General features: G+C 41.3%; 1 protein-coding gene across 13 annotated transcripts in view; it reads left to right on the top strand.

Annotated features, from left to right (window-relative positions):
* The window catches only part of fmnl2a (formin-like 2a), a 56,819-nt gene extending 42,520 nt beyond the window's left edge, over nucleotides 1–14,299 (top strand). For 2 of the 13 annotated variants that reach the window (XM_044215968.1, XM_044215975.1), the window contains 18 exons: nucleotides 578–688; nucleotides 1,001–1,150; nucleotides 1,542–1,643; nucleotides 2,135–2,456; nucleotides 2,760–2,951; nucleotides 3,911–3,931; nucleotides 4,838–4,962; nucleotides 5,060–5,262; nucleotides 5,593–5,827; nucleotides 5,982–6,050; nucleotides 6,141–6,221; nucleotides 6,305–6,434; nucleotides 6,560–6,723; nucleotides 6,854–6,955; nucleotides 7,917–8,012; nucleotides 8,508–8,631; nucleotides 11,849–11,948; nucleotides 12,364–14,299. In XM_044215968.1, the coding sequence (XP_044071903.1) occupies nucleotides 578–688; nucleotides 1,001–1,150; nucleotides 1,542–1,643; nucleotides 2,135–2,456; nucleotides 2,760–2,951; nucleotides 3,911–3,931; nucleotides 4,838–4,962; nucleotides 5,060–5,262; nucleotides 5,593–5,827; nucleotides 5,982–6,050; nucleotides 6,141–6,221; nucleotides 6,305–6,434; nucleotides 6,560–6,723; nucleotides 6,854–6,955; nucleotides 7,917–8,012; nucleotides 8,508–8,631; nucleotides 11,849–11,948; nucleotide 12,364 (2,328 nt within the window). In that variant the 3' untranslated portion in view covers nucleotides 12,365–14,299. Of the gene's footprint in view, nucleotides 1–577; nucleotides 689–1,000; nucleotides 1,151–1,541; nucleotides 1,644–2,134; nucleotides 2,457–2,759; nucleotides 2,952–3,910; nucleotides 3,932–4,837; nucleotides 4,963–5,059; nucleotides 5,263–5,592; nucleotides 5,828–5,981; nucleotides 6,051–6,140; nucleotides 6,222–6,304; nucleotides 6,435–6,559; nucleotides 6,724–6,853; nucleotides 6,956–7,916; nucleotides 8,013–8,507; nucleotides 8,632–10,322; nucleotides 10,443–11,848; nucleotides 11,949–12,363 lie in introns of those variants that run through there. The other 11 variants (XM_044215969.1, XM_044215980.1, XM_044215967.1 and 8 more) reach the window with 7 other exon arrangements.
* Nucleotides 14,300–14,538: the final 239 nt, after the last annotated feature.

Consider the following 14,538-nt stretch of genomic DNA (forward strand, 5'->3'; position numbering starts at 1 on the left):
ATAGGCCTTCAATAGGACAAGTCCGCCCACAGTCCCTCAGCAGGCCGTCGTGTGACAGCAGCACTAAAGCAAACAGACTTTGTCAAAGCTGCCATGTCGCTCCGAGACAATTGAGCTTCTTACCGGAAGTTCATTAAGCCAGTGTCAGGCTGAGGAGAAGTGTGTGTGTACATTAGACACTGTGAGAAGATCCCTCTTGGTCTGTTTATGCAGTCTCCCATAATTGAACTGGCTGATTTTGTTAATTTAATTGTTTTTTCCGGATCCTTTTAATCTGCCAAATAAGCTACTCTGCCAGCCAAGCAAGCGCAACAATGATTTATACACACAGTTTCAGTGGAAGTCATGTTTAAAGGAAATAGATGTGACAATGAGCATATAACCATTTCATAGAAGTACCAGGCTGTTGTACAGAAACCTCAAACCTGTTGTAAATGTGTCTCTTAACACTTTCACCTTGCATTTTCAGCAATTTGTTTGGATCTCATGGAGTATATTATATGCAGGGTTTAAAAATGTTGAGAAAGCCTACTGTTAATGGTTAACTAACTGTATTGTTTCTGTTTTTATTCCCTAGGTGGCCTGTATGCAGTTCATCAACATAGTTGTGCACTCGGTGGAGGACATGAACTTCAGGGTTCATCTACAGTTCGACTTCACCAAGCTGTGTCTGGATGACTACTTAGATGTGAGTTGAGACATAATGCTGCAGGAAGAATGGCCCGACTGAACACTGCTGCTCTTAATATTCAGCTCAGTCCAGAGCATAGGTTGTCATTACGTCACCCCTGAGACAGCAACCACAGAAAAGCAGTCAATAATGTCTTTTCCATTACTTCGGGAAAAATTGGTTTGTTCTGTAAATCCTGCCTCGCTGCATAGGTGAGATCAATGCTAGCCTCGTGCAGTGAACTGAAAAAATAAATACCTCGCCCCTCTCACTCCCTTACTGCCTCGCTCCTATCATCACGATATCTCTTTTTGTCTGCGTGTTTTCCAGAAACTAAAGCATACAGAGAGCGATAAGCTGCAGGTTCAGATCCAGGCCTACTTGGATAATGTGTTTGACGTGGGAGCCCTTCTGGAGGATGCGGAGACCAAAAACGCTGCCCTGGAGCGCGTGGAGGAGCTGGAGGAGAACATGTCGCATGTGAGAGACCTCGATTGCTGATTTTACTCTCTGAAAATCCACAAAACTGACTCCTTACTCTCGTTTCTCTTCTCTCGCAAAAGGCTACGTATTGTGCCCTATGTGCCCTCTCACCGTGGGATTTATTATGATCTCATGCTTTCCTTTAATGGTCAGCCACCATAAAAAGTATATATATAAAGTATGAGGGCACTTTATATATGAACACACACAAATACAAACTTTTTGTAACATTCGTAACTTCTAAGTCCTCACAATTAGTTTTAATTCAGAAAAATATTTATGTTAAATGCCTTACATCAATGTCCTCCTGGATCTTTTTGTTGGCATATCGAGTTGAATGTTGTCATGGCAATGAGTTCATTTTTCCTCCTGGCTCGTGTTCTTATAGATGACAGAGAAGCTGCAGGACATGGAGAACGAGGCCATGTCAAAGATCGTGGAGCTGGAGAAGCAGCTGATGCAAAGGAACAAGGACCTTGAATCCATCAGGGTCAGACTCGCACGCATTCACATTCATCTTTCAAGTTGTCATTTAAGCACTCACAGTACCCACTAAATACAAACGGAAAGGTTTCCCCCAACTGGCCTTTTTTGGCTGTTGGGTTTCCACTCACACAGCAGAAATATAAAAAAATAAAATAAAATTAGACAATAGTTATGCATCCACATTACCCGCATTACATGCACTGCACATTCATTTTTATACAGATCAACCATATATTTGTACCTATGGCATCAAGTATAAGATTGTAAGTGTTTCATGGAAAAACAAGGGATATTCGCATCACCACAACACATATTTACAACAGTACTACAAAGTAGTCAGTGTATCATTTTTGTAATAGTAAATGATTTCTCTATTTCTGGTTTTAAATTAGTACATCATATAATTTTTTCTGCTGCCAAACTTTGGAAAGCTCCATGGTTCCTCTTAAGTTTTTACAAGTCTTAACTCCCTGTTTCTGTTCTTCTCCCACACAGGAAGTGTACAAAGACACCAGCTCGCAGGTACACTCACTGCGGCAGATGTTGAAGGAGAAGGACGAGGCCATTCAGCGACAGAGTAACCTGGAGAAGAAGATCCATGAACTGGAGAAACAAGGCACCATCAAGATCCACAAGAAGGGAGACGGAGACATCTCCATCCTGCCCTCACCGCCCTCCGGTGTAGAGGGCTTGTCGGGTTCCTCTATGGGAGGAAACGGTGCAACTTTCAGTCCAAACCATGTGGGAGTCGTAGCGGGCACCCCTGCTCCGCCACCACCGCCTCCCCCACCCCCTCCACTGCCGGTGAACGGCACATGTAGGTTCAATATTAGTCCAGTTTATTGGCTTTAGTTGTTAATCATGAAATGCAGAAAGAGAGAATTACATATTGTGCATGTCTTAAAAAAGCATTCTAAGCATTGAGCTGGATAACAAAACTTGCCCCCAGATCTGTAGTAATTTAGTATCCAGTAGTTAATTTAAACAGCTTAAACTGAAACTTGGTTACAATTGCTAAACACTCTCCCATAGCTGAACTTTCCAAACGTCAGCATTAGAGATGTACAGATATGGAGCTCAGGGGACAATTGTTCACCCTTCCGTCTTTCCTCTCTCCCAGTGTCAAACGGACCATCGTCGGCCATTCCTGCAGCAGCAGCTCCCTCACCCCCACCACCTCCCCCTCCTCCTCCGCCTCCGCCTCCTCCCCCAGGGCCAGCCTCGGCACCTATGCCTCCTCCGCCTCCTCCTGCAGCCCCCCCACTGCCTGGCTGTGGGACGCCCACTGTCATCATGAACTCTGGGTTAGCAGGTAAGGACATCTGAGGGAACAAATACACACATTGAGGCATGTTTGTGTCTATATATGAGTAATGTGATATGTGATAAAGAATGATCCTATAATGGGCATGGCAGCTTATATATGTTTATATATCGTAATATGCAGGATTTCTGGCAAAAGCGCCTTCTTTCATGACCTGGACTGCTCTGCTGATGTCTATATATGATAGTGGTACTTTTTGTACATTACAATATTAATTTCCACAATAAATATGTCATTAAGAGCTGCAATTCCAGTACAACAGACAATCATACTGCCAGTAGCTCCTGCTGCAGCTTTGCTTACTTTGTCAGAGCTATAAGGAAATCCAGCTGTATTCCAACTACTTTCTTCCACTGCAAACTTTTAATGTTAATACCACCTTAACACTTACTGCAGCAGCTTCACAGTAAAATCCTTCCAGTTGCTGGGAATGTGATGAAAGCATATGCTCGGCAGTGACTAGACCATATATCTTGTCAAATGCTGTAATTTATATAGATATGTTTGAAGGTTTCCCATCAGTGTTGACAGTTTTTGTGTCTGAAACCTACCAAACTCACATGATGAGTATTGATAAGTAACAAGGCCAGACCCTCATGTGACTCACTGAATTAGACTTTTCTGTAACTAGATCAACCTGTACTGTACTGTATGTAGATACAGGTGTGTATTCCTGGGTATGTATGCATGTGTAAGCTAAACTTTTAGAAGTGAAGTGAAGAAACGGCCTCCCTGAGAAGCTTGAAACCTTTGAATCAGAAATACAGCGATGCCAGTTTTGTTGGTTACACCAGTCAGTAAACAGTGGAAACCCCTTCTAAGTTTTATCTTAAAAGCACAGACCCTTTACTGTACCGTGTGTGTTTGAGATGTGCATGTGTAAGCTTTCTCACTAACTCAATTTCTTAATGATTTGTCTTTGAATTGTTTCTTTTTCTGCCAACCAGAGGGACCCATCAAGCTTTTCTGTAGGTTCTGCTTGTCATGTTGGGTGTTTTGTCCCCCTCACTGTTCCCTCCCTTCATCACACGTTTTGAAAATGGTATTTTCAGTCTCTGAATCCCAGTAGAAAACACAGGAACATCTCATTCATTTGTGTAATTCAAGTCTCAAACATATTTTCTCTTTTTATTTCTTTTTGCAACATATAAAACTACATATTTCAAAAATATGTGAACTCTGACTTTATGAATTCTTTCTGTCATTCTGCTGTTTTTCCTCCCGTAGTAAGACTTTCTGTGAAACATTTAGATGTTTTTAAACAACAAAGAAAATACCAAATTTCAGAATTCTGCATGGTTTACCTACACACCTTGTTGTAGTTGTGTTTGTGTGTGTGTGTTTGTACGAATTAAATTTTTGCTACATCTCAAAGTGTTCGTTGCATGGCACGCAATGACCTGCTGTGGCACGCAGATGATAGAAAGTGATAGGCTGTATGCAGAGCTGGAATGCTGTTTACCTTTCCTATGACAGCCTTATCTTTCTATCCCTGCTGACACCTTGTCTGTGCGGCAAAGCAGGGCGCCACCTCAATGCTCAGCTTCACTGAATCAGCCCACAAATAGCCATAATCTGTGTTTGTCACCAGGTCAGGTAGGAAATCCTCACTATATGCCCGCATTTACTGTGCAGGTATACCCTTTGGCCTTATTCTCCTGCCAGAGGCTAACACTCTGCTTGAAGAATGACCAAGTGTCCTTTTTGTTTACTTTAAAGGAAGGAAGCATTTTGTCAAAATAAATCAAAAAAGTTATATCCATGTGTGTCACCAATCCCAGATACCTGTCTACCATTGCACGTGTGTGAATGTATGTGTGTGCACTCTGATAGTAGATAGGGACGCTACGCTAAATCTTCTGTGTCCTGTGTAGCTGTTAAGATCAAGAAACCCATCAAGACAAAGTTCCGTTTGCCTGTCTTCAACTGGGTAGCCCTGAAACCGAACCAGATCAACGGGACTGTCTTCAATGAGATTGATGACGAGAGGATACTCGAGGTGAGAGTCTTCTCTCTGTTAGCAAGTGTTAAGTCCATTTCTGGCCTCATTTCCATAATAAGGGAACGTTAGCTGATTCTTTGTTGCCATTTTTAAGGACCTGAACGTGGACGAGTTCGAGGAGATGTTCAAGACGAAAGCCCAGGGCCCGGCAATCGACCTCACTATGAGCAAGCAGAAGATCATCCACAAGGGGCCAAACAAGGTGACGCTACTGGACTCCAACAGAGCAAAGAACCTGGCCATCACACTGAGGAAAGTGGGCAAGACTCCTGAGGAGATCTGCAAGGCCATTCAGATGTAAGATGCCAATCCTTCTGGTGTTCCATGCTTTCTCTGCATGTAATACTTTTCCTGCATGAGACATTTTGAGTATACTGTATGTAACACCAGAAAAGTGTTTCATTAAAAATTCAGTTTTAGATTAACCTGCAATTTACAAGTGGACGTATTATTCCTTACTCCTTAGACTTCTTTAGAGTGAAAGTCTTCAAATTATTGATAGCTTTCCTGTTTTTTTATTTTTTTTAATTTGATGTCCTGTCATTGTCATATGTTCTGTGTCTTTTAATTTGGGCAGTATGTAATATACTGTGCATCTCTTCCCTCCTGTGTCTCCCCGTCTTTCAGATTTGACCTACGAACTCTGCCCGTGGACTTTGTGGAGTGTCTGATGCGCTTCCAGCCCACAGAGAATGAGACTAAAATCATGCGGCAGTTTGAGAAGGAGCGCAAGCCGCTGGAGAGCCTGACAGACGAGGACCGCTTCATGATGCAGTTCAGTAAAATCGAGCGACTCATGCAGAAGATGACCATCATGGCCTTCATTGGCAACTTCTGTGAGAGCGTGCAGATGCTCACACCGGTGAGGACTAGGATCTCTTTTGTGTGGGACGCTACATTTCGAGACTAAAGGAAACGATTAGAGGCGGTCTATATGTGATGGTGTGACCACAGAAAGTGACAATGCTGCACTGAATTCGAAAACTTCTCATGCCGTCCTCTCTGTTTCCCCACAGCAACTTCATGCAGTCATCGCAGCATCTGTGTCCATCAAATCATCACAGAAGCTAAAGAAAATTCTAGAGGTAATTGAATAATTTGTGTCTGGACTGAGCATAATGTTATATGAATCCATGGTTTCCCGTTTCACATTCTTGTTTCTTCTTTTTGGTCAGATTATCTTGGCTCTTGGAAACTACATGAACAGCAGCAAAAGAGGAGCAGTGTACGGATTCAAGCTGCAAAGTTTAGACTTGGTAAGTTTCCTCCTTCTGCCTCTAAAGCCTTCTACTTCGTCTTTTAAATGTTTTCTACAGGTCCTTTTTCATTTTCTTTACAGCTACTTGATACCAAGTCGACAGACCGTAAGATGACGTTGTTACACTACATAGCCAATGTGGTAAAGGAGAAATATGCGCAAGTTTCTCTCTTCTACAACGAGCTGCACTATGTGGAGAAAGCTGCAGCAGGTGAGTCGTACAGTGCAGATGTGTTTGTTTCAATTTAACTTGCCGTGCTACGCGTTCTTGTTTGGCTTTTAAAAAATTCTGTGTGGAATTTGCATGTGCACTCATACGTCTGCTCGTGTTTACAGTGTCGTTGGAGAACGTCCTGCTGGATGTTAAGGAGCTGCACAGAGGCATGGAGCTGACCAAAAGAGAGTACAGCATGCACGGCCACAACACTATGCTCAAAGACTTCATCGCACACAATGACAGCAAGCTGAAGAAGCTGCAGGATGATGCCAAGATTGCACAGGTAAGCGAGCATGCCTCACTTTTTTAATTGCTGCAGTGCGTTGTTTTTTTTTACTTTGTTGATGGTGACGTGGTTTTAAATTAAGTCATCTAAATGTTTTCTAAGCGAGTCCGCTGTCTGTCTTTGAAAGGATGCCTTTGACGAGGCTGTGAAGTTCTTTGGGGAGAACTCCAAAACAACGCCGCCCTCTGTCTTCTTCCCTGTGTTTGTGCGATTTGTGAAGGCTTACAGGGTGAGTTGGATAATCATCTCTCACACAATCACACAAAACCAGTCAAAAAAAACAACTCGCCAGCCAGTTAGACTTAAAAAAAGATTTTGCATTGCACTTCTATAACATCGAACTCACAATGGACAGTTTAAAAAAGGAACCAGAATCACTTAAGCAGAGCCAGAGATATTGTCTTTTTTATTCCAAGCATTCTTCTTCCTCGTCAAAACCTGGCGCCTATATTACCGACAATTCAACTTGACCAACGACCAACTAGAGATTCGGGTGTGTTATGCTTGTAGCGGCTAATGTGGCCTCGAGCCTGTAGCCTCAAGCAGAGATAAGGAGCGGGCTATCGAGGTCTGGTAAGCTCACTTCTTTCTAACTCCACACCCCCAGATTTTTCAAACTTGTAGTCTTCGGACTCAACCGGCACTGACTCAAGTGACATCAGTTGAGGCAATTTATTTTTCCCGCAGCTCCCTCTGGAGCCACAAAGGCCTTTATACAACTTTTTCACATATGCAGTAGTCCTCCCCAAGACCTGTAAACAGATTCTGATGTGTAAAATCTGTGGAGTTCCCCTTTAAGACACAACAGCGTCTGGGGAGGGTCAGTGTGGGGACACGACGATTGTTTGAAATGCTCGTGGGCGTTGTGTTTATGAGGTGGTCTGGATGTGTTCATGGCTGTGTGTGTGTGTGTGTGTGTGTGTGTGTGTCCATATGTACAGTATGTGACCAGACATCTGGTGTTATCACTACAGCGCAGTGTTTTGTTCTATACCAAAGCTAATTTAAAAGTCTATGAATTTTACAAATAAATGAGCAAATTTTAAGAATTATGCACAGTACCACAGAAAACTATTGAATGTTTTTAAAATAAGAATTTCTTACATCATGGGAACAGCACAGTTTTCTCTTTGGTAAACAACATTTAAACAACTTGTAACTGTGTTTACATGTATATGTAATCTCCTCAGCAAGCAGAGGAGGACAACGAGCATAAAAAGAGACAGGAGCAGATTATGATGGAGAAACTTCTAGAACAGGAGGCCATGATGGAGGAAGACCAAAAGGTAAGTCACCCCCAAACTTTTTTTCCCCAACCTCTCCCTCCCTATACCCTCCCGCTTGCTTTCTTGGGCAGGAGGCTACATTGCATCACGACGACCACAAGGTAAGCCGGTTCACAAGGTAAGCCGGTTCCACTTCCTCCCCTTCTGCTTCACCCTCCCTTCCTCCACACTCCTGATCACAGGATTAGTTGAGCACCGACTGCCTTGATGGTGTAGTTATATCTGCTTCTACAGTCTGACACCCTGCTAAGCCACTTCACATCGACTCAGGATCAGCGGTTTTACTTCCTAAATGGTCCAATTAACTTACACATGCAACTTACAGAGTACAGGGATGTGTGGAGCAAAGGCATATTTGAGCTGAAAGAAATTGCGGGTGGGAGAATCTTTTGTAGATTATAATGTACTCCTGACTGAGACTAAGCCTTATTTTTAGATGTTAAATGATGTCTTGGTGTGTGTGTGTGTGTGTGTGTGTATGTGTGTCCTCCTCAGTCTCCATCTCATAAGAACAAGCGACAGCAGCAAGAGCTGATCCAGGAGCTCAGGAGGAAACAGGTGAAAGACAGCCGCCACGTCTACGAAGGCAAAGATGGAGCTATTGAGGACATCATCACAGGTGACATCACCTGGGCCTGGTTTCAGTCTCTTGCCACACACACACACACACACATACACACTCGCACATACAGGGCGCTCTGCATGAAGGTGCTCTCCGGTGCTAAAGTTGATTCTAAACCAACTAACACAATGACTTTGGCTCTTTCAAAATTCAGCTGTCAGATGTTTGAGAACCAAAGGTATAACCTAATGAGTACAAACATGCACTGACAGTCCAGCTAATCCAGTGACGTTCAACTCAAATGTGTCTGATGATCATTGCTTATCTTATCTGCTTTGTCATTGCTTTGTAACACCATCTGTACGTAGACAGGGCCGGGTTGTGACTAGCTTCTAGAATATGAATTCTCAGAAGGGAATAAATACATCTTCTGTTTACTGCGATGAAAGTCACCATGGGCAGTGGTGGAATTTATCTAAGCACATTTGCTCAAGTGCTGTACTTAAGTACAGTTTGGAGGAACATTTACTTTTATATCATTTTACAATATTTCCATTTAATGCTACTTTATATGCCTATTTCACAACATTTCATATGCAAATATTTTACTTTAACTACACTACATACATATATCTGTAATTACTATCACCCGACCAATACAGGATTTTTTAAGGCTGATACTGATATTAGGGAGTTGAAAAAATCCAGTAACGATATGTCATAACATAAACACATAACATACAAACAATTTCGATTAGATCCCTTGAATTATTCTTTTTTCTTTATGACCAAGATAAATAATGATCGGAACATTTTACAGCTGAAAAATAAACTTGTCAGTGCTCTCTGGTAGACAAACTATGTAATGGGGACACTGTTTCAAAATGTGTTTCAGACGTCAAACTAGTTGGAGCATTTCTGTACAGCAATTTCTTGTTACTTATTGGCCGACATATACACCAATATGATATATATATCTGCAATAAGCTAATATTGGCTGATATAAGTCAAATAGGTACGAATTTCTTTGCAAGATAAGATTTTACATATGAAATGTGTGACAAGATAAAACAATGCATTGTTACAGGTTACATACTGTTTGGGTTGTTTTTAGTATCAGTATTTATAATCAGCTCCAGCTCAACCAGTTACAACAATACAACGTTGTATACATATTAATACATTAGTATTAACAATAATATAATGTATAATTATATAACACTTTTTATGCATAATTAGTGCTTTCTTCAATACTTGGAGTACATGTTGTTAATACTTGTGTACTGTTAGTTGAGTAAGATTTGCACTGCTTTTACTTGTAATGGAGTATTTTTGCATTAAGGTATGACTACTTTTACTTAAATAAAGGTTCTCAATATTTTTTCCACCACTAGCCACAGGAATAATGTAAATGTGCTTCCAGTGTTAACGACAATCTGACAATATAAATTCAGATTGATCCAAACATCTGTAACAATATAACTTTGTGATATTCTAACAAACAGTCAGAAAGAGTTTATAGTAAAACTAGGAACGCTGGAATAATTAAAGTTTTTTGTCTTCAGTAGAGCATTAACTACTAGAATTCACTCTCAGAAACTTTTAGACATTTTGCCCTGCCCCCCCGATGCTGTTGTTGGGTATTTGCTTAGTGCTAACCAGTGCTAAACCCCCGTAGGAGTCTGCTTTTCTTATATTGTGTTTGTCTTGTCTTGTCCTGGCTGTTGTCCTTGTTGTTCTCAATGCAGTGCTGAAGACAGTGCCCTTTACCGCCCGCACAGCCAAGCGTGGCTCTCGGTTCTTCTGCGAGCCCGCCCTCAATGAGGAGTACCATTACTAAGCTTATAGAACTGTCGCTCTTCTCTAAGGTTGCTGGAACAAAACGTTCTCTTCTTTTATGTCTTTCTCTCCTCCATCCTTGCATGCCTCTTCACACCCTTTCTCTGTTAACCGTCACACTCGACTCTCACACTTCGGACCTGAGACACACACACACACACACACCTGCGTGTGTTCACGTGTTTTCTCCCTCCTGAGCATGACTTTGGTGTTGGGGTAATGGTTTTCTCTGCCCACCTGCATGAAGTGTGACACCCCCATTTATCATCATTTTATCAACCATGGCAAACCATAATGTCACAGAGGTAGCTGTCTCTAAGGTCACACTCTTATCTGTATTGACAAGAGATGAAAATTGGTGAAGAGTGTACTTTTTCATCTCATCAAGTGAAGGAGCAGAAAAGTGAAGCTGCAAGCTGCCATCTAGTGGTGACAGATTGAAAACAAATACTGACTTATGAAGGTGTATCACAGATTTTATTCTAATTTAATGATCCAGTTTGGTCAATAGCACCCAACATGTTACAGTCCCATGTTGTAATATACCGTAGTATACATACAAGCTGCAGTCATCATCTACATGGCAGGTATGACTAACATCATGATTGTGTAAGTGCCTGTGGCATTATAACTTGCTTTTCTGTGTTTCAGTAAGTGTTTTAATTAAAAATGAATGTTTGTGTGTTCATTATCACGTCATTACTGCAGCTGATACAGCTTCATGCATGCTGATTGCTTCATCCCTTTCCCACAATGCATCCCTGCTCTCCCACTTAGCCCATATGCTGTGCTTGCTCCAGCCGCCTGCTGACAGGTCACCTTTCTTTCTTTCTGTGATCTGGAATGCTCACTGATATTCTGCATGATGTCCGCATATAAATAATCATATACATTGCAGCAGTCTGTCTTTGCAGCTGCATGCTGAGTGTGCTACTAACATGCACCCAGATTGCTTCACTGGATTTACACCTGTTTTGTGGTAATTCATTCATTGGCAATCATTGGTGTTTCCCTGACTGCACGCATGCTTTGGTTGGTTTTTGGTCAAGATGCTATTGAACATAACCATCCTGCTGTTTCCTGGAACCATATTTGTTTATTTCAGTTCACAATTGCTCTGTACTGGAAGTTTGAAACGGGCTCTTCTTCTGTCCTGCTGGTAGCCACTCTGCAAAGCAGACTGGGTTTATAACAGAAAAAAAAAGCTACAGAAGCTTTGATCCTCCTCCCTGCCAGTTGAACCAGTTAACATCCTCCAGCTCTGTCCCCTCTCATGCCCTTACCTTACTTTGGCCTTTCCCCCATGCAGCCTGCTACCACTTTGCTTTGCAGTGCTCTCTTAGCAAAAGCCAGTGTGAATATGTTGGGCTGACATGCTCTGGTCAGCCTCCTCTTCCACCATTTTTAACCTTCCTTTTGTCTTCTCTTCATCTAGCCCTAAAGAAGAATAATATTACTAAATTTCCCAATGTCTACTCGAGGGTAAGGAACTCCTCCAGTAGCACCCCTGTAGTGGTGGATGTGTCCCAAACCTGGCAAGCATCTCTTTATTACCTCCCTTCCTGTTTTACTTTCTTTTCATTTAGGGTCCGCTCAGTGTTGACCTACCTCTCCGTCAGGTTTCTCCTCTTTATATCAGTAAATTTGAATGTCTGATGATAAAAAAATTGTTACTCTTTTCAGTAATTTAGTCACCCTTTTTATGGGGAAAATGCACATGCAAGGTTTTCAAGTCGAACCCCTGTGGCCTGTCTCAGTCATAACACCCAGAGACAGCTGACCTGCAAGGCTTTTTTTTCTGTGTAGAACTCATGCTGCTTTGAAAGACAGGCTGCCAGCACTCCGAGCATGTGGGCTCATCAAAACGCCTTGACAAGATGACTGACAGCCTTTTTATCCCCATCCCACCCCCCCACCCCCCATCCAATCCAATCCCTTCTTCCCTCTCAGATTTGAGGAATCAGCCTTACAGGCGAGCAGATGCTGTGCGGAGGAGTGTCAGGAAACGCTTTGATGATCAGAACCTGCGGCCGGTGAACAACGGCGAAGTGGTCATGTGACGAGGGTACAGTGCATGTGCTGGAGAAGATGGTGAGGATGTGTAACGTCAAGAGAGGGAGAGGCAGGAGGTTCGATGCAGATTGAATGATGATACATGAAAGATGACAAGTGTTGTAGCAACCATAGAGATGAGTATGTATATATATTACATAAGAATACACGTTATTCCATGTCTGTGGTATAGTAGCAGCTTTTCACGATGAAGGACTGGGACATGTATGGGACTGAAATGAAAGTGTCTGAAAGGTTGATTCAGAAACCTTAGACAAGCCAAGTGCCTGAACTTATTTTTGCGGGATAATGTCACGCCGTCTTCTGTTTGTCTGATGTTTTTAAATATTCCCCACTTCAAGCAATACAACTTGACCTGGCTTTAATTTTAAGATGTGTAAACTGGACTTGTGGTGGCCTTAAGAGCCACGTGAAGAGATGATTCCTTGGAAACATAAATGTAGAATGTATGGGACGTGTTCCCTTTAGCTGTTACGAATATTACATCTTTTAGTGTTGAGTTTGATATCTGTAGTATCTCGGTACATTCCGGTGCTCTTTTCCATTCCTCTTACCATACAAACATGTGCTCAACCTGTGCTTTTCAACTAAAAGGGCTGATGATCAGGCATGAAGAAGGTGATCAGAAAATAATTCAAACTCTATATTTGTACTAAAGTAAGTATAAGGATGATGAAGAATGAACGGAAAAGACATCAAAATCAGTCATACATTTCGAAGACCGGGCTAATGTGAATTGTTTATGTCAGGCCTCTCCACACTGACTTCTCTTTCATAAATTCTTACTATGGTTAACTGATCGAGACTGACTTTGTAGCCCTTAATCCATAGAAGTGGGCTGCCTGCTCACATAAAACTCTACCGTCCATTTAAAATGTTGCATTTCTGTAGCAGCGCAGCAATGTGTCTGGTTACTGGGAACAAGTTTAAGCCGTAGATACTGAACCCTACTGGATGATCTCATTGTCAAAACTGGATATACCTTTGCATTTCATCTCAAAGATTAATTATATTCCAGGCTACTGTGTTTACTCACTTTATTGTAATTTTAATGTATAGTATTTAACCACAGAAAGGATTCCTTTAAGCTCATGTTTTCATCTAATGCGTGTCCATGGTCATTAAAAACACGGCAAAAACACAAAAAAGTTTCCTAAATGTACAGATATTTTGCTACAAACTATGTTTTCTTTTCTTTCTTTTTTACTTAATTCACATTACCAGATGGTTAATATTGTACATATTGTTTAAACAAAAGTTTTCATTGCCTCGTGCTATACAACTTGAATGTTATTTTAACTTATAGTTTTTGTTTCCATTTTTGTATATTTAATGAAGCCAAATGCAGCCAGAATCTACAGTAAAGTGTGTAAAATCCTAATGTCTCACAGACAGCAGATTACTGAATTTGCTTGTGGGTGTGTCACAGGTGTGTCAAAGCCAGCTACAGTTCTGATTTGCAAGTGTTGGTACATTTGAACAGATTTAAACTCATACACATTGCATCCAATAAAACTAGTTTCTATTAGTTTGACCTATGATTAGCTGGTTTTGTGGCTTAGTGATACACTCTCCTGTAATTATCTCCATTGAAGCACATGTTGCCATTCATCACCTTTTTCTCTCAACTTCACTGTCTGTAATAGTGATATTTCTCCAACTGGATAATACTGGCATGTTTTTTTTTCCTTTCACCACCTAAATGTATTTTAGGCAGTTTGTGCTTATTACAAAATAACAAGCCCCCTTTTTTAATTAGGTGATATGAGATTTTCAATGAATATGATCAAATAAACTATTTACATTGAATATAGAACTGTTGAGAATTGTTTTTTCTTTTTGAAACGGGTGTAATGGTTGACAATTTACTGAGAGCTTTCAATACGCTACATCATTACTTGGGCAATAACACCACTGCAGCAACAGGAAAAAACGCATCTCCTGGGGCACTACAAATAAATTATATGGAAAAAATTATTCTTACATTTCCTTGATGATGTAAGACTTTTAGCATCATGAATCATACATGCAGTCTAATACAACACTCGTGCA

Source organism: Siniperca chuatsi, linkage group LG12 (genome assembly GCF_020085105.1).
Source record: "Siniperca chuatsi isolate FFG_IHB_CAS linkage group LG12, ASM2008510v1, whole genome shotgun sequence".
Classification (NCBI taxonomy): Eukaryota; Metazoa; Chordata; class Actinopteri; order Centrarchiformes; family Sinipercidae; genus Siniperca; species Siniperca chuatsi.